This window comes from Sphaeramia orbicularis, chromosome 13 (assembly GCF_902148855.1).
Source record: "Sphaeramia orbicularis chromosome 13, fSphaOr1.1, whole genome shotgun sequence".
NCBI classification, from domain to species: Eukaryota; Metazoa; Chordata; class Actinopteri; order Kurtiformes; family Apogonidae; genus Sphaeramia; species Sphaeramia orbicularis.
In genome coordinates, this window is record NC_043969.1 from 9,722,401 (window position 1) to 9,749,455 (window position 27,055).

Here is a 27,055-nt window from a genome sequence, read left to right on the forward strand (position 1 = left end):
TTGATGTAACATTCAAGGTTTTATTCAGTCTTTACATACAGTACACCAGTCATAAATATACAGTGAACCTTCAAATGAAGGTCCGTCAGGTACATCATAAAATCTGCAGTGTGAAACAACAGATTTTCAGATTACAAAGTGTATGTGTGTGTGTTTGACCATGTTTCTTCGTTCCTGTTTTTACATCCGTAAAGATGTCACATATGACATGTTCTGTTGAAGCTAAGCTGAAATTTCTAGGGCTAAGGTTTGTTATTATTTTCCCTTTCTGATCCCTTAAAATATTAATCACCATAATGGTGCCAAATATTGGCTAAATGTGACATTGCTCTCCCACTGCCCTGAAACATCACTGTTTAGGATTCATCCTCTCACTTAAACAACAGGCCTCTCACACAGTTAAAAGACACACATCTTAGCAGTTAAAGAATCTGGTCAAAGCTTAAGAGGTGCTGGTTTTGGAGAAGTGAAGAGTGAGTGGTGGACCTGAGTTCACTGATATTGAACAGCTAAAAGCCATTGCTTCCCGTGTGTCTTGTTCATGACTCTTCTTTTTTAGCCTTCTTTGACGATCTAAATTAAATTAATGTAGCTATGCTTTACAAGACACCACCTGAAGCCATGTCAGATTATATTCCTCCATCTCCAGCCCTGCTGCCATGAGATGTGGCAGTACTGGTGAGAGAGATGCACAGAGTGATTTAGTCAAATGTGGATGGTGGTTTAAATTCTGTCCTGCCTGGATCTGCCACTCTATGTAATTAGATGAAGTAATCACAATTGATATCCTAACAGATTAGTAAGAGGTTGAGAGGTTGTTCCTGAACCCTGAAACGGTTATAATCTCACCGACAGGACAGACGTAGCAACATCAGACAGGGCTGTGGGGGGGAAAGGGAGCATTTTTATTTCACAGAGTAAAATGAAAATTGAAGCTGAACATCTGGGACAAGGAGCTTTAAAAGCTGAAATTTGTCTCATTCAGTTAAACACTGTTTAAAAAGCATGTCTAATTTTCAATTTAAATGCAAAAATGATCTCTTAATTAACTCCATGTCTATGAATGTCATTAGCTTGAACTGGGAGTATACATTATACTTCTACAACAATGTCTGAAGCTGGAAACCTCTTTCTTTTTTTAAACTATGGCTTTTTGTTAATAGTAAGAAAGAAGCCCTTCAATGTGTAAAAGGGATGTTTCCATAACTACTGATCTGAAAGGTCACCAGCCCTTCAGATTGGCTACATAATGTGATTACTAAATTAATCTAAGGTCAATTTGGCAGTATAAAGAGCAATGTTGTAGCTCAGTGAGCTCTATCTTAATGCAGCAGCTCAATATGCTTCATTCCTGAGGTGTCAAATTGTTTGCTACTATTATTCAATACAAAGGAAGTGGCGTGTCTTATGAAAATGATTATTTATACAAGCTTTTTGTGGTCATGTCCATTTGTTAGTAACAGTCAAGAGTAACAGCTTTGCCTATTATTAAGGAGACCTGCTTTGCTACATAAGTCGTGGTACGTGGGGTAGTAGTGTGCTGAAGAGATGGAACTGTATCTTCATAAATGTTTTTACCTCAGTAGCACCAGCAGGAAACTAATAAGACTTGAAGACAGTTTTCGTGAGGGCTTTACAGTACAAAGTATGATGGTAAGTGGAAAGTATGCTGACATTTTAATCCCTTTTCTATCAAATGATTCTTGTGGGGGTTTTTTATGTAGAAACAGCATTTTGACTAAAAAAGCTCTCAAAACTGTAAAGGATCAGCATTGTTTTCTTTCCTGAGTCTATTATCAGTGTACTACTCTCCAAAAGTTGCCAATGTATGCAAAAACAAGGTTCTCTGAGATTTAATCCTATCGTAGAGGTGGTAAATGATAAGTTAGTTGGACATTGTGCTGGGACTAAACCCTGGAATGTTCTGAGATCTTGTGGTGCCATCCTTTTACCTGTATGCTTGTATTTCTGTGTACCCTGTGTTATACAGTAGATCATTTGAATGATTGGCTTATAGATCATTAAGCATCTTCTACAACACATTATAAAGGTATTTTACATTTATGTGCAAAATTCTGAGTAATATGTTTTTGTGGAGTTTTTCATAAATTGTTTTGGAGCTGAAACTGTGAGTTACTGGAATAGGTAGTTCTAACATCAGTGAGTTGTTATTGTCTGCCTGGCTCTAAGGAACTTGTTAATATACACACTTGGCATCAAGACGTAATAGTTTTGCTCAAGATTTTGGACTAAAAAAGTCTGTCTTTAAAGAGTCCTTTGAAGAAAACATAGAAACATGCTTACTCTAGCCATAACACATGCAGTTTAAAAAACGGTTGAAAATTAATAAAATTTTGCATATCACTTTGGCAAGGGAAGAAATATAACATACTTTTCTGCTTGTTTTCTGATTTTACACATTGAAAAAAAACTTTTTTGTTCTTTTACATAGAAAACATCTTCTTTTTTGATATGTCACTGCACAAAAGAGCAACAGACAACAAAATTAATTCACACATCAAAAAGATAAGCAAATGAGAAAAAAAAGTTGCATAATTCATTTCACATTGACAAATAGAAAAGTAGACAGTGGGGAGTAGTGGACTGTTGGAAGGTGCAGGACCTGCTCTTATAAAGCAGTCGACTGGCTAACTGCAGGCTCACAGCATTTCAACTTACAGTTTTGTTACTAATGCATGTTGTATAAATCTAAACCATAGAAACCAGGACAGCTTTATGGCTGGTTATGTGGGTGTTTTTGACCTGAATGAAACCAGACAATGGGAGACAAAAATGAACTCAAACTGCTGTTTCCACATTGAGATTAGCACTACATGTGTGCAAGTACCATGAACCAAAAATAGACTTGACACCAGCAGTGATCTGTGCTGTGGGGATTGGATCAGTGTGGTACTGTACAGTGACTCTCCAGGAGGAGCTGTGTATAGTGCAGGACATTGGCTTGGCCCTAAATCTCAAGGTCAGTATTTAAGCCCAAGCTCTCAGTAAATGAAGGGAGGCCAAGACACAACCTCTATAATTAGCCTTTCTGGCGTGCACTGTCGGTGTCCTTCCTCAAGCGTACTGTAAACTGCACCATTCTATTGAGCCCTGTGGAGATCCTCAGAGGAGTCTAAATCTGGGGATAATCACCTGTAAGTATCATAGAGATTATAGGTGGGAGTGAATGGAGAGGCAGAGTTGAGGACATCTCTACAACATCAGCTGTTGCCAAAGTTCAAACACTTATGGTAACTCTGGTGGCAGTGTATTTTTCCAGTTTTTAGTATTTTGTATATTGTACTGTTTAAGGGTTGTTCTGTAGCTGGGAAAACATCAGTGGCTATCAGTGGCACTGTTGCAACAGATGTTCACTTGTTTTTTCCCCTACAACGTAATGACGCTGGAAGTGTAAAGGAATTGTGAGGAATGCCTCTAATCGCAGTGTAACCAGATAAGGCAAGTTGAAGGAAAGTTTAACAAAACTGAAAACCTTAACACTGAACGTCACAAAGTTTTGTCTTCATCTTCCTCCCTGTTACTATTTATTATTATAAAGAATTAGACCCAATCTGCTGAGAGTTGTTAAAGAGTACAGATACTGATATGTGGACTTATCCAAAATACAACACAGCTACTTTAACTGACTAGCTTTCTTACAAAAGGGGGTCCTATAATAAAAAATCAAACCCCTAAGACTGGCAGTGGTATGCTTTGCTGTGTCAAGCTACATTAAGGCCGTTCAGTTCAAGCGCAGGCAGGATTCTCACTTAATGCCTGGCCACTCAGAGCACTGAGTTCATAGGAAAGGTCTAAGAAGAATTTGTGCATCAGCCCTAAGTTAAATAATAATCAGCATATGAGCACTGTCTTGGTCTATAAAACTGAAACAGGAATTTTATCTAAAAAAAAAAAGATCAATGAACCATCTTGAGATCACAGATGAGTTTAGCATGTTTTGTGTTCCTGTCTGTTTGTGCTTGCATCATGATAATGAACAGTAGCAAAACTGGCAAGTGTGTTAAAATCCATGTCATTTAAATACATAAAAATTCTTTAGAATGACACCATGTGCAGCACACTACCTACTTCTGGTTTCACAGGTTTAAAAGGTTGAAATTATGCATTTGGGTATGCAGCCTTCATCCAAACATGAGTTCCTCCAGTCTGCCACTCTCCCACTCGTCTGCATTAATCAAGGTGCAACGCTTTCTGTCGTCTTTTTCTATTTCTTTCATTTTTCATTCTTTTCGTTCATTCTCTTACAAGGCATGCATGCTGAAATCCAGTCAGAAAAGCAAAGCAAAATGAAATCACTGAGATTCAAAAACACCAACTGTTCTTAGAGACTTACAGCTCCTCGGTTACACAGCTTGATCATTCAGGAAACATCTCTTCAAGTAAACATGCCTTTTCAAATGGCTCACAGGCCTTAATTGCCCAGGGCTGTGCAACTGATTTTCCAGAAAACTAAAGCTCTCCTCTCTAAGATGTCTGTTTTGTCAACACTTGGAAATTGTGTTTAATTGTAGTTAAAGATAAAACTTTCTTTACAGCTGCAAATAAGAAAATCTGTTGCACAGCCGCAGCGCGATATGAAACAAAGCTCACAATCTTGTCCCTTATTCCCACCCCCGTACATGTCATTAATCAGTTCCATCGGTGAGAGATTTAATTTAATAACAAAATGAAAAAAGACAGACAGTTTATACATTTGAAAAACAGCAACATGTTTTCCCACCCATCCCACCCACAAAGATAAATAAATCTATTTGGATATAATCTAAATGGGTAAATAATATTTCCATGATATACTCTATGTTACTTTTAACAATAATTAAATATCTCAAGGATGGCACCATTGTTTTCTCAAAAAGAAAAAATATCATAAGTCTGTGTGATATATTTTATAAAATTTTTTTTAAAAGTTGTAATAAAATGATCTGTTCCCCTCTATAAATTCTCGTTCCCTTTCTTACTTCACCTCTTTTTTCTCTCCTTTGTCTGTGAGCACACTGGAATGCTGGAAAGAGGGATGTTTGGCTTGTGCTTTAGGAGAGTCTGATGTTTACTCGCTGTTTATCCATTTGTTCATTAGTTCCTCTCCCAGGTTTACGGAGCAGGAGAACCGTGAGGGTCATTACTGTCACCCGAAGCCCCCAGTGTCTACATAGCTGCCAACCGTGGAGCAGAGAGAGAAAATGATTGGGGAGAGAAAAGAAAAAAAGTGTTTATGGTACTCGCTTTGTTTGTGTTAAAGCAATTTTTTGCCAAGAGACAAAACATAAACATTGTCAGTCTTTCTCTTGGTTTTGGCTTGTGACGATGTTCCAAGAGAGGTGAAGTTGACACTGTTCAGAGGCAGCTCTTTCTTTTTTGGCTTCAGTCTTCAAGTCCCTGGCAAGGAGAGGAAACAAAAGAAATACATTCCCTCTCTTCTCTCCCTCCATGGTTGTTTCATTTGTTTTCCAACAGTGTAATATTTCCCTCCTAGTCTCTTGCAAACTTTGTTCTCTAGAGTGTGTCATGGCTTTGACAGTTCTTCCGTTCCTCTTTTAATGATGTTGCTACTCATCCTCCCTGTCCCACCTCCTATCCGGTCTTCACTTTTTCACTAATGCTGACACAGTCCAGAAGAAAAGCACCATGGGATGCACCACCTGTCATCCTCCGATATCCCAAAAGAACACAAAACAGCCTCTCATCTGTTCACTCCCGTTCGCTCTTCTTCTCATCTCTGGTGTGTCCCTCTTCAGCCCCTAGAGGTTTTATTCCAAAGAGTTGAGGGGCAGAGGAGAAAGTAATTAGTTAAAAAAAGAATGTAAGTATAAAATGGCAGTTGGAATATCTTCCCTTGAGATCAAAATCTGTTCATCATGTTCGTTTGCAGAGCAGAATTGTGCCCTCTTCATGCTTTGTAATTTTCTTCCTCTAATCGCTCTCAACTCTTGCAGAGGTTTTTTGGTCCATCAGCCCATATGAGAGGCTATACTCTTTGACCTCCAAGCAACGGTCAATAAATTAAACTCATACATTTTTCATTCTCTCTCTTCCACATTCACTCTTATGGGACACAGCTCCTTCTCTTAGTGGTCAGACATAGGCTGATTCACTGGATTGTGTGCGTCCTAAGTTAGGTGGCTGGGACAGATGCGCCATGTCCTTCTTCCTGATCTCACAAATGGACTTCCTGCGTGCCTGGACTCCCCTGATGGCAGCCTTGATCTTGCGCCAGCCCAAATGGTTAAGCTCAGCCAGGTTGAGCACCACACAAATACCACTCACCGCGAACATGAACACCAGGAACACTGTTTTTTCTGTGGGTCGAGAGACATAGCATTCCACCTCCTTCAGACATGGGTAGCGGTCGCATTCGAAAATCCCAGGCACGCTAAAACCATACAGGAAATACTGGCCGGCCAAGAAGCCAATCTCCAGGGCATTCCTGAAAACCACTTGAATGATGTAAAAACGTGAGATCCCCTCTTGCCGGCGAACCTTGGAGCTTTTTCCATGGGTGAGGCCCCTTGGGGCATTGGGTATCTCCTTCACCTCCAGGCAGTCAGGTTCCTCCTTGCCTCCGCCACCATCTCCGCCGTGCTGAACGAGAATACCATTTATATTGCGGAGCTTTCGTGCCCCGTCCCTCCCATAGTCCCTCTCCATTATGGGGTACAGAAAGGAGTAGCGCCGGTCTTTTTGCTTTGCTGACTGGTGAACGGAATAGGTAATAAAGCAGAGGCTGGGTGTGCACACCAGTATAATCTGGAAGACCCAGTAACGGATGTGAGAGATGGGAAAGGCCTTATCATAGCAGGCCTGGTTGCAACCTGGCTGCAGAGTGTTACAGATGAACATGGTCTGCTCGTCCTCATACACGGTCTCCCCCACAATGGCAACAATCAAGATACGGAAGATCACCACTACTGTCAGCAGGATCCTGAAGGAGAAAGAAAAAGATAAATGAGGTTAATACAGTCAGAGGCATTTAATAATTTACTGTACAATGATGGATGAGATGTCCTGTGATATCCTCTCTTGTAGAGACCCTATTACTGTACATTATGAGAAGAAAAAAGGAAAAATCATAACAAAGATAAGAGCTCATAAAAGACTAGTAATAAGATTTTGAAGCAAGAAATGTATCTAATGATCAAATACATGAGCAGCTCTTCAAATGAGAAATGGTTATGAAACTGTGAATGTAGTGAACTGACCTAACAAGCTTATATTTTTAAAATTATATGCAGTAAACTGAGAGCCTGCTGGCTGTCTCTCTTTGAAAAAAACACAATAAAGTCCAACAAACAAAATTTGAGCGGGGATAAAAGAACCACAGAAACAGGCAAAATAGTTTTGTGTTTGTGCTTGTTAATATGTTAGAGCAACACTCATTCACTAAGTAGTCTTGTCAGTACATTAACAGCCGCTGGTTAGGATGCATGGTTAAAGAATAATGTGTTGTGAACAGGTTTTAATGATGACTACAGGGGAAAATACAGGGGAAAGTGATGAATCATACAGTGTAAAGTATGGAGGCAAATGCAAGGATTGAAGTTGACAGGATAGAAAATTTGAAATTGAAAGCACTGCAGGGGGCTTCTTTGAACTCCTTCTGCACAAAAACCAGCAAGAGAGCAGCCACAGAAGCAGAAAAAAGGCGAAAGAGCATGGTGAGGATACTGTGTCACTGTTAAGTGACACTCTTCCTCCTAATAAGAACCAAGAAGAAGAGTGCTTCAAATTTCATTTATCCGCCTGTTCAGCCACTCAAAGAAGAGCAGTAATGAGTCAGGCCTCAGTGTGTCATCACCCCACATAACACACAGCCCAAAATACCATCTGTGTGTGCTTTGTAAGGGCGTTTACAGGTAAAAACAATAAGATGATGATGCATCTTCTTGTCTAATTTTAGCATCTGCATCATTAGTCCCAGTTAACATGGAAACCTTTGGCTTAGTCTCATCTCTTCAGTTGGATACACTCACATTTAAATGTAAACACATAATCAAATGGAGCTCTCAGTAGGGGGATTTGTTAAAAACAGTAACAGCCTTTCCCCTCACTGCCTTAGCAACAAGTAGGACTGAGATGAACAGATTAGACACTATTTTTGTATTTGATGGGACAGAAGTAAAGAGATTATTGTAGCTGGAATTAGGTTCGCTTCAATTCACTCTGTTTTTGTACACAAATGCATGCACTGAAGCACCTCAAATAACATCTTTGTACTTCTGTGACGTTAGAAACAGTGTAAATAGAGAACGTGCTTCTATTTCTCCGCTCTTACATACTTCCTACTCTTTGTTCTTTTTTTGCTCTGCTCGTCCCTCATTTATTTTTTAAATCTGAGAAAATGCAAGTACTTCAGATAGCGATCTTTTTGCTCTGTCACTGTGAGTCCTGTTTCCCACACTGTACTCTGTGACTAAAGTAGTCAGGAACAAGACTGTAGACTGGGTCTGAACATCACTGTTGATTGATGCCTTGTAGTAAAATTGTGTTGATACATGAGAGTTCAAAATACATAAGATCAGCTCTCACTAATCATCATCAGAATTTTAATGATAATCTCATGAATAACAGTATGATAAATTGCTGTCATTACTTCATGAGAATCCAGAGTGTGTGTGCATGCTATTACAGTTGCCCATCAAAACCTGACCTGGTTACATTCATTGCGGATTTATGGGATTTGATTACATACAAGTCAATAGATAGTGACATATAAAAATGGCTCTGGAGGCAGTGTTGATAGGAAGTACAACATTTGGGCGGATTGATGATTACTTTCTGAGAAAAGGTCATAGGCAAAACACAGAGCCTTTAAACTTCAAATAGGGTGATAAAAAACCCAGTTCTTTATTTTCTGTTATTTAGGCAGAGTAGAAAAGTGTTTGCGTTTGCACCAAAATCATGCAGCATGCTTACAATTACTGTTTTAATATCTAATGTGACCTATGTAGATGAGATCTGGATGTCAAGGCTTTCAATGATATCACTTAATTACAGAGATCATTTAAATCACAGATCATTCTAATCATCACTGATATCAGATACACTTCTCCCGCGATAAAACACACTAAAGCAATCTCAGTAACATGATACAGGAAACAATCTTTCACACTTAGTTTTTAAACTGTGTATTTGCACTCCTCATAATGTTCATTCAGGCAGTACTAAACTATTAGTTTTGTCACAAGTAAACACCATTTACTGGACTTACAGACATACAGACAAACAAAGACAAGGACTATGCTGAAATATACATTCTCCACTGATTGCAGTGGACAATAATGTATTTAAATCCAGCATTGTCCATGTCCTCTATTCTAACCACATCCGCTTATATATTCAAATCCTGATTTATTAGATAAAATCAGCAATATTTGCTGCACGAATTTACCCCTGGGCAGTGCACTTAATTTCATAGAAAAAGAAGATATGGCTTTTATGCAGCCAGTCTAAATGTGTCACATAAAACTGAACTGGTGGATGGTTTACAAGTATATCTGGACACTATTGTCATTGACCGGACAGTGGATTTAGGGGGAGGTCCATGCAACTGCACCTTAGACATTGCCAGATAATCATTAGATGGCATTTGGCTGTGTGAAGGGTAATCTACCAATGGCACAGTAGCTTTGCCAGTCTTGCGTGGCGCAGATGTGGAGTCGAAGGGCAGAGTTAATCCTTTCCAGAGTCTGACAGCGTGCAGTTCACATGTACCTCTCATCAAAACAGCAGGTCACCGCTGTTGACCCCTGTAATGAAAAAGTCTTATTGCTGATCCGCCCACCTGTGATCAGCTGGCATGTGGAGGGGAGGGATGGACGGCAGGAATAAAATAAATGCAAAAAAATGAAAATGCTTTTGCCCTTGTAGTGACTCCATTAAGGAGCTTAGTGAGCAGAGAATTCACAATGCCAGAGCGAGACAGTATTGCACAAAATGTTTGCACATGTGCGCACGTGCATGTATAGTACACATATATATTCACATATTAAACACAAGTCCTGATGTTTTTGTGTAACAAAATGTGAATCAGACATTGAGGAGACCAAAACTGACTTGGTACTGAAAGAAGACATCAAATTGCAGTTTAAGATGAATTAGTTCCAGACAGGGATAAAAAGATTATAAAGTCACCAAAAAACCCAGTGTGGACATCTTCTCCTTAAATTAAAAGAGAAACCTGCCAGTGCTGGGACAGTGTGAGAGAAAGAGGGGGTAGTAAGAAAAACCAGCAATGGAGGAAAATCTCATCATAGAGAATGAATTATATAATGGCTTCCACACGCAAACCCACTGCTGTAATCTGTGGCTGGGCCAAGGGAGGATTCTTGCATTAGGTTTTTTCTTTTTGTTAATGCCATCGAATAGCTTTAGATTATCATACCGCACACAGAAATCCCCACCTGCTTTTTCTTTCATCTCTAGTGCCTCTCCTCTTTTTCTTTTTTTCCCATTCCTTTTCTTTTCATTTCCAGAGTGTCCACTTTGGCATTTTCTCTCCCCTTTTTCTGTCAGAATAACATCCACATTGTGATTGTTGACCCTGGCAACATTTAGAGAAGACATTTAAATTGCTGGTGGTTTCTCACTAAAATGTCAGACACCATTCTTAAGTCCACTTTATGCACCCACTAATTGTCTCTGAAATCATTAGGGAGCATTGTGCACACTTTATTATGCAGTAAGTGTATATTGTGCATTTATTGTACTTTCAGAACACCGATGAATGGAACTAATGGATTATCTGTAAATTAACAGTTGCTTTAAATGGAGTTTAAGTTACTGAGGAAGACATATGCTAGTTTTATCCTCTCAAATGTAATATTGTAAAGTAAATATTTGTGGATTTTGAAAAAAGTCAACAACATATTTCAGATGGACAAGAATTAAACATAGCTTTACTGTGTGTACATATTTCTTAAATATGCAGATGGCACATATATTAACACATATCTCAACACACTAAAACCCTCTGTTCACAGCAGACAGTCCTTGTTGTTCTTTAGACTAATGTGTTGCCAGTCTTACAACACAAGCATTGGTGATTACGCAAAAAATATTATGCCAACACAACAAAAATTGCCTCCCGACTCAACATCTTTCTCTCTGTCTCTTGCTCATTATGTGACCGTATGTACCTTGTAAGGGGACGTTTGTCATGCACAACGCTCTCATTAAGGCTGTGCAATTAAATGTCAAAAATTAAATGTGGACAGTAGCATGGAAAACATATCTGCCTCTGATGGGAGAAATCCAGTTCCATCTGCCTTCTCCATATGCATTGCACAGACACGCACATAAGCACATTCACTGAAGTTGTTGCTGCTGCAGCTGATTGCATTATTTAACTTCCAGAGAACGTGGAATGCCATTCACAGCCAGTTCCCTTGATTTTAATGATAGTAATCTCTTGGTAGAGTTGATGCTAGTATTTTTGAATGAAGGAGATGAAATTGAATTGAGGCCTTTTGTGGCTCAGTAGGTAAAGAACATGGAATGGTATCCACTGAAAGAACATACGGTGTGGGTTAAGATGAGGACAAAGGTTAAGATGAAGATTGGAAAGTGGAAAGTCCTGGAACTCTAGATGAAGGAGATAAGATTAAAAGAAATTAAACCTAGCCAGGCAAAATATGTGGGAGGATAATGAAGAAGAGGGGGCAAAGGACAGGAAATAATTGTCCTTGGATCAATAAAAAGCACAATGTTTTGGAGAGAAGATGTGTTGGTGGAGATAAAAAGAAGTGGGAGGAGAAAGAGAAGGGTGGTGAAAAATCAGCCATGGTTACTTTACCCAGAAACCTGACACAACCCCCCTCCCTCCTTTCTTCTTCTCCTCTCATCTCTCCTCCCTCTCTCCCTTCAGTCGCCCCTCCACTCAACTTCCCTCTGCTAGTTACCACGGCAACAGGCGAGGGGCAGAACATGAAGGGAGACGACGAGAGCGAAGTGTGCCGACTAGGGTAGACTAAAAAACAGCATGTTTGAGCTAAGGAGGCGAGCAGATTTGTTGTACCAGTTAGAGTGAGGCTTAGGTGCCTGAAAGAGCATGATGCTAGTTTTCTTATGCAGAGCCTCAGGGAAAATTCACTGAAACGACTAATCATGCCACTGAAGCAAACCAAGTTCTGCCACCGTGTAGAGGATAATTTAAAGAAGAAAAATAGATTTAGTGTCTGAGGCAAGAGGGGAAAAAAGACTATAGAAGCCTTTACTATTGTCTGATTCTTTTAATAAGAAGGGAGCACATGGACAATTCCAAATTAATATTATACTCTATTAAAAAGATGGGATGTTCCTATTCCTTTAAGTTTTAATCAAAAAGATAAAATGTGTGATTAATAAATGCTGACTTTTATCTTCATAATCTTAGTGTGAGGGTGGAGTGTGGGTGAAATAATGAATGATAATTGGTAGAAAGAGCAGCTTGTAACACCAACCTCTAGAGAGTGAAGACAAGTCTGTCAGCTGCTTAGGGATGTAAACAAGTCTAATGTTATGACTGACCTGATAATCCAATCTAGAGCCTCACCCTTAGCCTCCATCAATACCTGTTACCTCTCTGTGTCACTCTGCTTATCTCAAACCACTGCGTGCCCTCCTTTACACCTCATTGCTACCACTGTTTGTTGCTTTCTGGTATCCTTCATTGTTTTATCCCCTAGTTTCTGTCTTTAAATAACCCACCAATCAGCTTTCCCATGCTGCACCTTCTGTTTCAAAAACTAACATCTGTATCTGCATTTCTGTTTGGTCCAGATGCTGAAAAAATCTGGAATGTGGGACATCAGAGGTCTGAAGCCATGCCAACCCCTTCTTTGCATACAGCTCATGAAGTCTAGTAGTAGTTGATGAAAAAATCAAGGGTGTAAAAATGATCCAAATCCACAAAAGTTTTAGTTTTATTAATCAAATATAATAGGAGATATGACCTCTGTCAATGGAGATTAACTTTAGAAATAAAATTGGATAAGTGCATAAATTATAATGTAAAAAACAAAACAGTTCTCTCATGACCATTCACATATGTCACTAGACCAAAAATTGACAGACAGTACTGTTAGGGTAGGATTCAGGACCCTTACAGGAAGAATACAGTAAAAACTAGAAAAGCACTCGGAAAGCGCAGACCTTTGCCAAGGCAGATCAGTGCCCCCCGATCACCACCAAAATTTAATCATTTGTTCCTTGTGCCAGTATTAACATTTCCTGAAATTTTCAGCCAAATCCATCAATAACTTTTTGAGTTATCTTGCAGACAGACAGACAGACAGACAAACCAATGCCGGCAAAAACATAACCTCCTTGGCGGAAGTAACAATACGTTATTGAAACATGCCTCTTTCTGTAGGTGTAAGAAAATCTACATTTCTAAATATCACCAATAACAAAGATGTTACATAACATCAAATATTTGCATATACACACAGAGAGCTCACTTGAACAGAGAGACTAAAAAAACCAAAATAGAAATATATAAACCTCAAAGCCCTTTCTTCATGGTAATATATTATTAGCTTTTTTTCACGTCACAACAACTGAAGCAAAAAAATACTAAGAAAAACAAAGTTCTGGTAACAGGCTGAGGCAGTCACTGGTTGATTGTTATTTTTCAGTCTTCCCAGTTGAATAATGTTTTTCTTGACTACTCTTAATGATATTAAAGTGAAAATTTGGAGATGTTTTGGTATTGTAAGTAAGAAGAGATCACCTAAAACAGACATGGAGGGGGAGAGATGGATGCATTTATCAACACCTCTATCCTGCTTTTCGTGTCCTTATTTTTTCTTTTTTCCTCTTAATATTTTGACTGTGATCCTGTCACATCAACTATGGATGGACACTTGTCATTCTCTCTCATAGTCTCAGTTTATCCTGGTTTATCAATAGCTCATGGATCACTGCAGGTTACTTGGCAGCAAGCTGTGTCCAACCTGACAGTGGAGTCCACAGAGACACACAAAGACACACACAACCCACACAGCCAGAAGGGACGTTCCGGTGCTCCAGGCCAGTGACAGAAGGAGTGAGGGGGTTGCACTCTCCCCTGCTGTCAGACCTTTATCTTGCATGGCCACCGCCACCAAACACACATGCATACATAGACATAGGTAGATACTGTAAACCCACATCGTGCATCGCAGAGTGAATATTCTCCACTCGCACGCTAAGGACACCTCTTTATGCACATGTGCACACACACACATTTTAATCAGAGTCATACACACACTCTTCCAGCTGTTGCAGGGCGGCACAAAGCCGATTGTGTCTGACATTGCCGGGTGTTAGTGCCATCCGCCCAGAGGAAGATGAAGATGAATTTCTATCATACTAACCAGGAAATGGTTTTACCTATGTCTAGTCTAAGACCTTTCAGACTCCAATCAGGTGGCTTTAGAGCTTCTCAGGTTCAGTTTAGTTCACTTCAGATTTTTTGATGATTTTTTTCCTTGATTGTTATTCTTTAGATAAGTATTTGAAAAGCAGTTAATTTGGACACAATTTGCATTAGTTATAGGGAACAGCAGTGTAGCCAGATGCACAATAATTATTTTAAGTATTTGTGTGATAATTTTGCTGTCTACTTGATGTCCAGTCATTCGCAAACAGATGATAATTTGATCCTTTTGCGACACTTGGTGTTTGTTGTTGTAATCAGTCTAGGAGATCTCATTTTAATCCATTTCCCAAGACGATCACAAGAGGGAAATATGGATCCTACATCTGAAACAGCTGTTACCATTAATCAAGTCTTCTATACAGATCAGAAATTTGAGATATTACATATTTAATACAGTTATTTGTGGGTGAATATTATATTTACACAGCGCAAATCTCTTGGTTATGACTCACATTCTATATAATGTGTAATTTTCCTCCAAATAAGATGACTGAAAGTCTCTGGTACATGTCCCATCTAGCATTACTGGGGAACAGGTATATTTAATCATTATTATAAATGAATTTCAGCATTATTATTGTATAACTCACCTTTCAAAATGATGTTTCCTTTATAACACAATATAACCATACACTTAGAAACACAACCATCTGTTCATCTTTTACATCTCGCACTAGGTCTACACCGCCTATATTTCTGCAACAATACGGTTTTTATTATGGTATAGTCTTCTAAGTCATGTAATCCTGGGTCTGTAAGCTGCTGAAATGGAATTCTAATACCATCCATCTCTCTTGTTCTCACACACACACTCAGAGGTATTTAAGCGCTGAGCTGATGAATGTGTACCGACTGTCTCAAACAGGAGATAAATTGATAAAGTTCCTTACTCTATTTGGGCAGAAAATTCACATTTACACACTGGCTGGAAGTGCACAGTTGTGTGTTTAAAGTCAGTGTGGGTCTACTCAGTTCACTCAGTTCATTTTTTAGGACTGTAAGAGGTTTTTTAAGTGCATTTTCAGTAATAAATGACAGATTTTCACTAACAGCGCACCACTTCATAAGCACACTGTTTGGGAGGGTCTGAAAAGGCAGCTGTTACCTAGGCAACTTAAGAGTTAAATGGGAAACATTAAAAATAGACTTTCTAAAATCTGCTTGGTCTCTTTGTGATCATTAAGAGCAGATCGTTGGTAGAAATGAAAAGATGTGACATACATGGTCACCATGGTAACACACCACCTAGTCGAGGCTCCTTTTTATTTGGGGGGGGGGGGGGTGTTGTAAGGTCGTGATGTAGGGGTGAGGCATGAGCAGGAGAAAGAGCAGTTGGAAAGAGGAAGAGCGTGAATGTGTGGGCGGGAAAGCAGGAGGGGGGTCAATGGAGGGAAATACAGAAAAAGAGATAGAGGGAAATGATGGGCGTAATCCGGATTAAATCGGTGGGTTTTGGACAATCCTGAGTTAGGGCCGGCGTGTCCGTGCCAACTCCCCACCCAATGTGGCTCACCCGTGCCAAGATCCAGCCCAAATCAGCTGCACTGGCACATGCAGGGAGCCTCCATGACACACAAGCAGGCAGCACATCGCAGGGAATATCCCAAATGCATTTAATTGACAAATATAATTTCACAGCTATTATTATACAGGGTTTCTGATTTGCTGGTAACACTGGAAGTCCAGGAGAAAAGGATAAAAGCCCTATTTATGGTATTTGTTTGAAAATTTAAAAAAAGTTACACAATTTCATAGTCTTATGGACAAATTGAAATTAAAGCTTCTGACAAAGTATATAAAATGGAAACTCAGAATTATTATAAAATTAACAGAAAGTATATATGAATTCTAATGCTAATGTTTAATTTTTAGCTTTGAATTTTTTTCAGTGAACTAGAGATTAAAAAAAAAACATCAAGTGTATCAAAACATGAAACCATGTGTCGAAATGTAGTTTGCATGTATGTTATGTATAAATGCTTCACAACCAACACGTCTAAGTATTAGTCTTCATGTTCACGGATGCTAAACACGCCCAAAGATTATTTTGCTTTGTTGTCATGTATTTTTTCCAAGAAATATAGTTTATTTGAGAATAAAAATATTCTTGATCTCAGAAAAAGTAAATGATATGTCTTACTAAAATACACTCCTGCCTCCACTCTTAAACAGTGGAGGCTGATGATGTCCAGTTAACTGGTTCATTACTGGTGACAGTTAAACAAGTTAGTCCATCCATCATGGTATCCTCATATTGAACAGTGAGAGAAAACGATTTTTATTTATTCATACAGGTCTTTGTGGCTACATGCCATTATACACAACATTCTTAAATTTCTCAAACTATATTTCTTGTCCCATTACCAATATATGACACATCCATGTGATTAATTATGCAGACATTACTGTAGTTTTTTGGGCTGCACACACCAACACTGTAAAACATTCAAAAAACAGTTCTGCCAAGGTCAACATAAAACTAGGATTAAAATATTCCACTGCAGGTGTTTATAATTTATATGCATTTATGCTGCAAAAATGAGGGCATGTTCTCAATGATCCTTCGAAAATGAAGGTTAGATGAGCAATAAATCACTGTATAGTACGCATCAAATATTGAATTCCCTACAAGTCTTGGTTCTCATGGGATATTTAGTAGATGCTCATCCACCATCGATGGGATATTCATGAATGCAGCGTCATATTCTCGCATTGTCACACTAAAGCCTGTTGGGAGACTCCTCAAAATAGCAGCCAACAAACCGTATGAGTCTCACTGTTTTCATTCTACAGGTTGTGAGAGGCTAAATTTATCTGTTTCTGTTTCACATTACAGCTCTGTCTCCCAAGTAGCATTTTTTTCATAATTGGCTACATGAGCAGTGTGAACACACCATATTGCCGAGAGTCAAACACAGCCCCTGCAGCTTGACTTCACTGCTTAATTGAAGAATCTGCGAATGGGATCATGTGTGTGGGGTGTATGTGTGTGTACTGAGGTGTGAATGCATTGTCACACTCTGTCAGCTTGCTTCTATGATCAGCTGCAGAGATGATGCCACTGACAGTTTTGGCAACATGCGTGTGCGTGCGTGTGAGCGCGTGTGCCTATGTGTATGTTTATGCCTGTGAGTAATGAACAAATATAGCAACCACGCTGCAATTTTGCTTACGCACATGCTTGTATATTTGGATGACCATCTGGTTGAGTGTGTGTGCACATGTGTGAAGAGGAGTGAATCAGATGCCTCCTTACAGTATGTCGGTCCTGGAGGAGATGGTGTGTGTTTTAGCGAGGTGTAAGGTGTTTGGCTGGTGTGCACTAATGGTTTTTTATTCATGTTGAGTCAGTTACTCTGTGTACATGCTGATTCATAAGGGGGGGGGTAGCCTAAAAAGGTCACAAATGCCAGGGTTTTGTTGCTATTTGACCTATTTTGGATATTGCTTTGAGACAAGAAACAAATCTGTGATGTGATGATGTCAAAGTACAGTTCCAGGTTTAAAATGGTTTAAGAATAAATGCATAGTTGTAGTAACATGATAAGACAACTACAGAAAGTAATTTGGTTTTTTTGCTTGTTTTGTGTCATGAAATATATATTAGATAATCTACAGTTAAACTATAATCAGAAATGTAGGTCAGTGCCAAGGAATGAGAACACCATAAAACAACTCATAAATCATGAATAAACAGTAATATTTTACCTAAGGATCAGTTACAAGCACAGATGTGAAAATGTTCTTGTCTGAAAGCTTAAAGTATTTGACATTCTCTTTACAGACATAAAAAAATATTATCAAATATTTTCCCTTGCTAGTTTGGTGCTTATCCAGAAAAAGAAAAAAGCTGAACATATTAAAAAAAAGAGAAGTTTATTGTGATGTGAGAAGTTTTTATGTCATTAGAGCATAAAAATCATCTTGTTGTAGCATGAAAACATTTTTGTTGTAGCGTGAATGTCACTTTTTCAGAACATGAGAATATCTTAGATGGAACAATAAACCTTTGATGTCATTACATGAAACTAATCCATTTTTGTTTTTCTGGCCTGGCAGCGCCACATTTCCATAATTACAAGTGTCAGCTCCTCAAATACATGCTGAATTGAAGTGCTGGTAGAAAGATGGGACAGGCTTTAGGGTAATTCATGTGTAATTTAAAAGAACATTTTTCATGATAGACCGAATATCTTGTCATGAATCAATTAGAACACATACATTTACCAACTACACTGTAGCTACAGGTGCGCTCATGCTCAAAGGGAGAAAAATAAAGTTGAAGTGTCTGCAAGTGGCTCTTCATTGGCTTTAAAGTTTGAAAACAGAGCCAGAAATGGAAGCAGAGGAGACTACATCCTTTTTATCTTCAAAGAGCGAGATACAGTCAGAAAAAATGAAGAGGCAGAGTGAAGGAAAACATAGATGTGGAGTAAGGGCTTTATCTGCAGATCAAGAGAAAAACATTCTAATCAGTCAAACTAAACGAGACTGTCCATCAGCTTTATGAGCCTCACGTGGAAATGCTGATAGTCATCAAACCGTCTGTATCTGAGACAATCACACATAATGAGATCCAACAGAGAAACCTTCAACAGCTGCAGGGTTGGTTTAGAGCAAACAGATCAACGCTGGCCTTTTTTTTTTCATTTTAGTCTCATAATTTAATTGATTCTTTAGCTGCGTTAGTTTTGTTTTGTTGTTCAGTCAGTTTGTTTTTTTAGTTACTTGATTTCAGAATAGATGTACTTATTTTCTAGTAGTTCTATTTTGAGGAATTGTATGTTTTTTGTTTTAATTTAAATTTCATTTTAGCCTTGATTTGTTGAACCTGAAGAATGTAGACCATTGAACGCCATTAAAGGCCACATTCTTCTAAGCCATGAATCATTTACACCAGCAAAAACAACTAAGGCTGACGTTACCAACAGTACTTCATTATATTTAGTGTTGCAGTTCTCAATTAGCTTAGTTTAGTCTGACATTGTTATTTTATTCTTAGTTTATTATAACCTGGGTCAGTATTGATTTCGTGGAGTTTATAAACAGTCATTGTTTTTCAGTTACAAACATCTTTAACTAACTTTAGGTAAATGCAGCAGAAGAGTCATTTTTGCAGGCTGGCTGTCCGGTGTTTGTGTGCATAAGGTAATGTCTGGGTTAAACTAACCCTCCAGTATCATTCTAACACTGACCTGCTCTGTCCTCCAGCGAGGTGCTAACACTAAACCTATAAGCCTTGCTGAGTCACCCTGCCAGAGACAGCTTCTCCATGAAGCCCTGCAAGGTGAAATCTGTCTGACCTCTGACCTATTCGCCTGCTTTAATCCCTCTATATTTATCCACCCACCAAGCCCCCTTCATATCCAGTAATTATAAATTGATCATATAACTTGTAACATAATCATGTCTCTTTTTTTCCCCCTAAATGATCTAAACTAAATATCTATTCTGCCTCTTTGTTTTCCACATACCCTATTGATTACTTTGTATTATCTCCCATACATAGTGATGCTAACAATTTCCTACGGTCAGTATTCTATCAAAGTCTATCATGATTTACTGTTACATTAAACTATACATGAATGTAAAAAAATTAAACACTGTTGAAATCTAAGCATCGAGATTATTCCCTCAACACATCTGATAAACATGCACACACTTTCCAATGGGAGCTGTATTATTATTGACTAATCCATAAGCATACCACCAACACGTCAACACTGACCCAGCGTATGTGGACTATAAGGATAAGGAGAGGAAAAAATAAGCTGCTGAGACAAACAGTGGATGGAGGATATGAGATGTAAGCATGAAAGGAATGAGAGCATGGACTGCATAATTATGAGCTTTCTCTTTCTCCCCCAGCTACAACTCTGCATCTCCTTGTAGAGGTCCCCATGGAGGCTGGTTGTAGTACTCCAGTTATAAAAGCCTATGTGCAGCTACACAGCAGCTCTTCCCTGCTCTGAGGCTGATTTCCAAGAAGAGTACAGTAGATCAGTCCCACTATCAGAGGCCAATGCTTTTGCATCCTTAATAAGTTTGACATTGTTTGTTTTTTGCAAGAATAACCTACTTTTCATAAATTGAGACTTTATCAGCTGGAAGATGCTGTATATTTATTCTACAGGTGTGGTGTGACAAGCAGCTTCATTCATATGCATCAGCCTTCCAACAGCGATTCATGATCTCCCCACGGGACATGTGAGGTCATTTTAATAACCAGCTTCTTATGGCAGCATGCTGCTGACATTACAGCTGACAGCATCCCGGGGGTCATTTCATATGGATAGCACAAGTGTAAAACTAGGGACAGAATGGAAGCGACTGAATAGATGTCGGGGTTCTCACTTGGCCTTGCATAAGTGTCTCTTTTTTAACAATCTCTCAGGGGAACAAGTGAGGAAGCATACCAGCTTCTCTCTAACTTCCCTTTTCCCTTGTAACATAGTGCACATGTTCTATGATGAGGTTCGCTGTACAAACAGTCATCCATCATCTCCGCAGGGGTTGTAAGAACTCCATGGGGATTTGCTAAATAAATGCATGATGATCTAAAGGTCATGTGACAGCAGAGATATTTATGTCAATAAACACAGGTCGTCCATGTAAACACCTTTTGCTAAAAAATGTGATTCCAGCTTACTGTGTGCATTGTGTATTACTGGGCAGACTTAGTGCTTGTAACACACACCCACACTCATGCTTTCCATGACGGATGAGCTGAAGGCTCCAGAGTGACAACACTCATTTGGCTCAGGGGAACCATGCTGAGGAGTCACGCTGAGCTAGCTACCCTAAGTTGAGATTGAGGTGCACAGCTTGTGTAGGAGGGCATGTAGTCTTGATCACCTGAAGTGCACACACGAGGGGAGATCTTTTTATAGAGATTCTGAAAACCTGAATGGTAAAAGGCTTCTATAGCAACTGAGTCACTTAAGTAACTCATTGTTTTCACATATTTTTAGACTTTAACTTGTGGCTTTTTTTAAAGTACTTAGTAATACTTTTTTTGTTATTATTATTATTATTTTTTTTAATTATTATTATTATCTAAGGTCGTCACATCTGAAGGTGATTTCAAAATTCTAACCACATTCTTGTGAGTTCAGACTTGTAAAAGGACATCTATGTGCAAAATATTTGTTGCAACTTACAACAGAAATTCATGGTATAAAGGCTTTGTGGTCAAATTAGATTTTTTCGTATTTTTTCAGGTATACTGATGTCAGTCTTAATAAAAATGATCCATATTTTTTGTAAGTATTTTTAGGAAAAGTAACCATTTCAGATTTGTAAAGACACTAATACAACAAACACATTGTTTGGAAAAATGGGCAAATACAGTAATTGGCTGGTAACATGAGAGACGTGCTAACATTGGCGTGGGATCCATATTGTACTTTCCTGTCAGGAAATGAATTAAAATGAGATATCCGAGACTGATTACAGCTTCTAATGTGAAGTGTCACAAGGTGATCAAATTATCATTTGACATTACTGATTGCACGTCGGACAGAGAATGAATTATTGCACAAATACAGTAATTATCATAAACCTGGCAACATTCACTGAAGCTCCTGTTAGAGTGTAGATTCATCTAGGTTCTCGATGGCAGTGCTTGTGTTTTTACTTCTATTACATATTCTACTAGGTGTTTAACTATGCTTCCCTCATCAAGAAACACACCACAGGAATAAATATTTGCTCCACTAATTACTATCAAGGTTTATTTTAATGGGCAAAAAAGTCAATATGCTACTTACAGCTGTAATCACTCACTTAACATTCCTGTCTCTGCAGCCACTGAGTCCATTTGTTTTGCAAATGGACAGGCCTAAAGACTGTTTCATTAAGTGCCCTGTCTTCAGTCAAGCTCCACTTCCTATTCCATTATAGGAGATCAATAGCAGGGTGTTGGGAGGACGGACTTGCATGTTTTGTAGCCCTATCCTGACAAATGGCAGCTGAGAATAAGAACTTTAGCCTACAGGAGTGAGACCACAGAGACATGAGAGATGTGGTGATGGCAGTTAGGTACGGTGCGATAGTGTGTATGCCAACAGGCACAGCAGCCCACAGTCCATCAGATGGACCCAGAGAAGTTCCATTTACACGTAGCCCACTGCCCATAATGGTAGGAACAAATTCAAGGTAGCAAGGGTGTGTACAAAGACACACATCCTCACAGACATGGCGGAAATTCATCAAAGTACATTTGACATGCACACTTGAAGTTTTAGGTTTACTCTCACACAGCAATCTGGACGGTAGAAGTGAATGTCAAGTGCTGTATTCTCACACAAATGTATGGTGTTATACTCCAGCTAATGTATGTGTGATTCATGTATGATGAATCGACGTAAGCCCGTGGGCTGTTGTCATGGTGGACTCAGTTAGAACGCACGCTGGCATCTGCAAATGGGTGTCCGTCAGTCCTGGTTGCATTTACAGCCTGTCTGTCCATGGGAGTGGATCTCTCCTTCACTGTGGTTCTGCCTGAGGTTTCTCTTTTCCCCACTGAGTTTTTTTGAGTTTTCCGTTGCCGAGAATGAGGGTCTAAGGAGAGGGGATGCCCAGGACTTTGATCCATGTACTTCACCAACTGTTTACGAACTGATTACTTGACTGTTTGCTTATTACCTCCGCCAAGGAGGTTATGTTTTTGCTGGCATTGGTTTGTCTGTCTGTCTGTCTGTCCGTGTGCAAGATAACTCAAAAAGCTATGGACAGATTTGGCTGAAAATTTCATGAAATGTTGATACTGGCACAAAGAACAAATGAATAAATTTTGGTGGTGATGGGGGGGTGGGGGGGGACTGATCTGCCTTGGCGGAGGTCTGTGCTCTCCGAGTGCTTTTCTAGTTCTCATTGTGTTTTTTTTTATCAATTCAGCAATTTTTGTGAAGCCCTGTGAGGTGACTTTGTTGTGATACTGGGCTCTATAAATAAAATTGAATTGAATTGAATTGGCATTGCCTCAGGAACACACGGGCATGACAAAACCTGTCCAGCATTTCCTTCTGCAGGATGCCACCTTCACTGACCAATGGGATGTGCAAAATCACAGCTGAGAGACCAATAGGTTTTAGGATTGAGGGAGCATTAGCGTGCGTTTATAAAAATTCATGTCAGCAGTGATGGCCCAGATTAGACAGTTCTGAGCTGTTGAAAAGCCAGATGCAGAAATGGCACTTCACTATGGGAATGTGCAGATTGTCACAAAAAATGCAGCTATTAAAGTGTGACTGGTTCATGTCATATTAATAGTAATAGCACTTACTGATTTGAAGAGCCTCCCATTAACAAAATGAAAAAGATTAATAAACAGGGTTAAGAGCATCCTTTCACTGTGTAGAAGTTGGTGAAATCCACATTTAATGTCTTCTGCTAATGGATGAGAGTAGCCTTTGAAATTTCCAAGGAACACAGCAGATATTTGTTAGACAGTACAGGCCTGCTGGAAACTAAGGCTCAGAACTATATCTGAAATCACATACAGCTGAGATAAAATGTAATACAATGGAATGCTATAAATTAAGTATTGTATTGCTACAGAGATGCCATGATGAACAGATCATACTCTTTAGATATAAGGGAACACGTTTTTGTTGATTTTTTTTTTTCCATTTATATGAGATGAAATGCAAATAATAACTCCTCCCACAAAAAAATATTATACATAATATATATACAATGCAATAATGGCTCATAAAACAGTATCTATCCAAACAATTGCAATATTTTTTTCTTTCTTTTTGTGAATTTATATATTTTCAAAAACTTGTTCCTGCTGACTCTGCCCATTATCTGAACATCTCAGCTGTCTGGACAACACATACTGTATAATCTGCATGAAGATGATCTGAGGCTTTTTTTGCCATGGGGTGTCCTGGTTGCTCTGCTTAGGTCATGACATGCAGCACCATCTCGTGACGAGACAGACTTCTTGGCTTCCTACCAACGCCCTGCAGACTGAGGCCATGTGTCTGCTCGCTTGTCTGTGAATAACTGCTTCTTAGTCCCTTTGCCTGTACTCTGCCTTTTTACTCTTTTTCCGTCATCTGCTGCCTGTCTCTCACATCTTACACTTGGAACGCTGATTCTGTTCGGCTTCTTTCTCCTTTGCAAACACACACTCTCTTCTCTTTCTCAACTGCCTTCCTGAATCTTTCTGTTTGTTTCCCGTCCTTTCCACTAGGCTTTTTCTCCTTAACAAACCTCTTTTTCTTTTCTTTCTCGCCCTTCATAACACCCTGCAGCCAGTATGATTAGTCGTCCTGATGCGCTTCCACTGTCTCATGAATGAGGGCAAGCGGATGCTGACCAATCATTCATCATAACACTAAAGGATATAATGCTAACAGGCTGTTCAACTCGCTGCTCTCAGAAACAAGACACAAAATCACTTCAGTTTTTTTTCACTCAACACTGCAAAATTCCCACTCAGGGCTTTGTCAGCCAAAGACAACTGCCAAAAAAAGAATATTTCTGCACATCATTTATTTCATAAACTGGCTGACATTTATTCACTCAATAATTCAACAGTACCACTAGCCAGAGTGAGTCAGTAGCTTCAGGGAATTGGTTTAAACTACTAATTCATACAATCTCTAATGAACGCACTCTGAACCTGTGGTTTTTTTACAAGTCCCACGAAAACCCAAAGTCTGGAATTTGTTGTACTAGATGTAAAATCATGTTTAATACTGTTTGCTCAGTTGATGTGCATCTGTGGCTAAAACAGTCATAAATAATTTCCCATTCTGCGGCCTACAAGAATAAGTTATTCAAACTAAAATACAAGACATCTCCACATGTCGAAAAATGCATAAAACATAACTGCCATGACCTTGTGCTAGTGACAGAAGCAGGGGGGGTTTTATGAAATGACTTCATCCTTGTCAGTGAAAAAGGGAAGGAGAGGAGTGGAGAGACATTATGGTGAGGCTCAAATAATGCACACGTGTAACAGCTTCTGAATAGGCTTCACATTAGCGTGTTTAAGAGAAATGAAAAAAGGGAATGAATGCAGAAGAGCTGTATTGTTGAAATAGTGTCTAACTTTAACTGCTCTAGATCCCCTGGTATCCAAAGCCTCTGTGTGGGCTAATAGTGTCCCTCATGGATGCCTAACCCTCCCATCATGTCAGTCTGAGGGATTAAAGAAGCTAAAGCCCCCCCTCACCCTCCCATTAACCACTTTGGACCAGGAAGCACTGACTAGAGGCAGTACAACTGTCTTGTTAAAAAAAAACAAAAAAACAAACACTACACAATGCACGCACACAGAGGAAATATTTAAAGACACAGACACATCCACAAAAGACAAACCAGAACATTTTGTACTTCTTTTCAGTTCAATGACTTCCCAAACTTTTCATCATTAACACTCACCTTCCGATCATAGTAGAGTGCTGCTGCACGGCAGCCTCCAGGAGGCGCTCTAGGATGGTCCACTCTCCCATGGTTGGAGTGTGGAGGCATCCACTGATGTGCAGGGAATCAGAACCGCTTAATCAGCGAATGCTGGTGTTAATGTCTGGGGTTTTTTCTGGCCTCCAAGTCCACTTGTTGGGTTTATTGAGGTAGGGGGCAGCGTCAGGTGGGAAACTGAAACTGGAGAGCAGCTGGTTTCAAGTGGGATGCCTTGAAGAAGCTCAGGTTGTGTCCTCCTTCCTTTTTTTATGGCTGTAATTCTTTTAATCCATCTCCTAACCACTCACACATATAAAACCCACACCTCTAAATGCACCTGAGTTGTTCACACTTAAGCTTGTCTGTGTTCCAGCTGCCTGCACACCCACTCTTAGTATGTGATTCTTGGTCCGTACACTTGCTCAAGTGAGTGTATTTTGCCACCTTTCTTCCTCCCTCTTGTCTTGTTCCCCTCCTCTAGGTGTGCATGACCCTGTTTACCTCCTGAACAGCTGGTCAGTACTTCAAATATGTTCTCACTGACACACACACTCTCTCACACACACCTGGGCTAACACACACCAGTGCTCATCTGGCTCCTAAATGTGCTCTTCTGCTCTCAATCAACACTTTCTGTCCTTTTTACTCAATTGCAAGAAGCAGCTGTACTTTGTGCAAACAGACATCCATCACCCTCACACTAACACTCCGCCCTCACACGCTTGCTCTTTGACAGCATCTTGTAGTACTCTGGTTGGGCTCAGGTCCATACACTCATGTGAGCCTGAGTAACCAGGTATTTATGTCTCTGCTCACTCTCCCTCCTTCCATCTTCTTCATTTCTTCCTCTCTTTCTCTTCTCTTCCAATAATTTTGTCGAGGAAGCCCTCTCCTTTTCCCTTCGCTCTGTTGCTCTGTTACCTCTCGCTCCTGCCTGGTTTGGTTCAGGAAGCGCTGGACAGAAACGTTACACTCCTCCTCCACTGTCTCCTTTCTGCACTAGACGCTGTGCGAGTGTGGAAGGTTTCTCCAATCCTCCTTGTCTTCGATGCCTCCTCTGTCTCTGTTTCTCTCAGTGCGTGGTACAAGAGGCAGCCTCCCTTTCTTCTCCTCCCTTCATCATGTTATTTTCCTTCCCACTTGGTTTCTCTCTCCGTTTGCGTCCTCCACCTGCCTCCGTCTCTCTCTCTCTGAGCCAGTAGGCAGCCAGACCAAGCG

At 39.6% G+C, this 27,055-nt stretch overlaps 1 protein-coding gene across 1 annotated transcript; it reads right to left on the reverse strand.

Moving 5' to 3' along the window:
* On the reverse strand, positions 1–27,037 carry gjd1b (gap junction protein delta 1b). The gene is made up of 2 exons (XM_030151679.1): positions 25,817–27,037; positions 1–6,940 (listed from the first exon to the last, which is right to left on the reverse strand). Exons 1-2 carry the CDS (start codon positions 25,885–25,887, stop codon positions 6,094–6,096), a joined length of 918 nt encoding a protein of 305 aa, XP_030007539.1. The 5' UTR covers positions 25,888–27,037; the 3' UTR covers positions 1–6,093.
* Positions 27,038–27,055: the final 18 nt, after the last annotated feature.

Excerpts from the sequence above, each read along its gene's own strand:
- gjd1b (XM_030151679.1), bottom strand. The coding sequence starts at position 25,887 with ATGGGAGAGTGGACCATCCTAGAGCGCCTCCTGGAGGCTGCCGTGCAG. Across the intron at positions 6,941-25,816 it reads CACTCTACTATGATCGGAAG|GATCCTGCTGACAGTAGTGG; the intron begins GTGAGTGTTAAT and ends TTTCTCCTTCAG.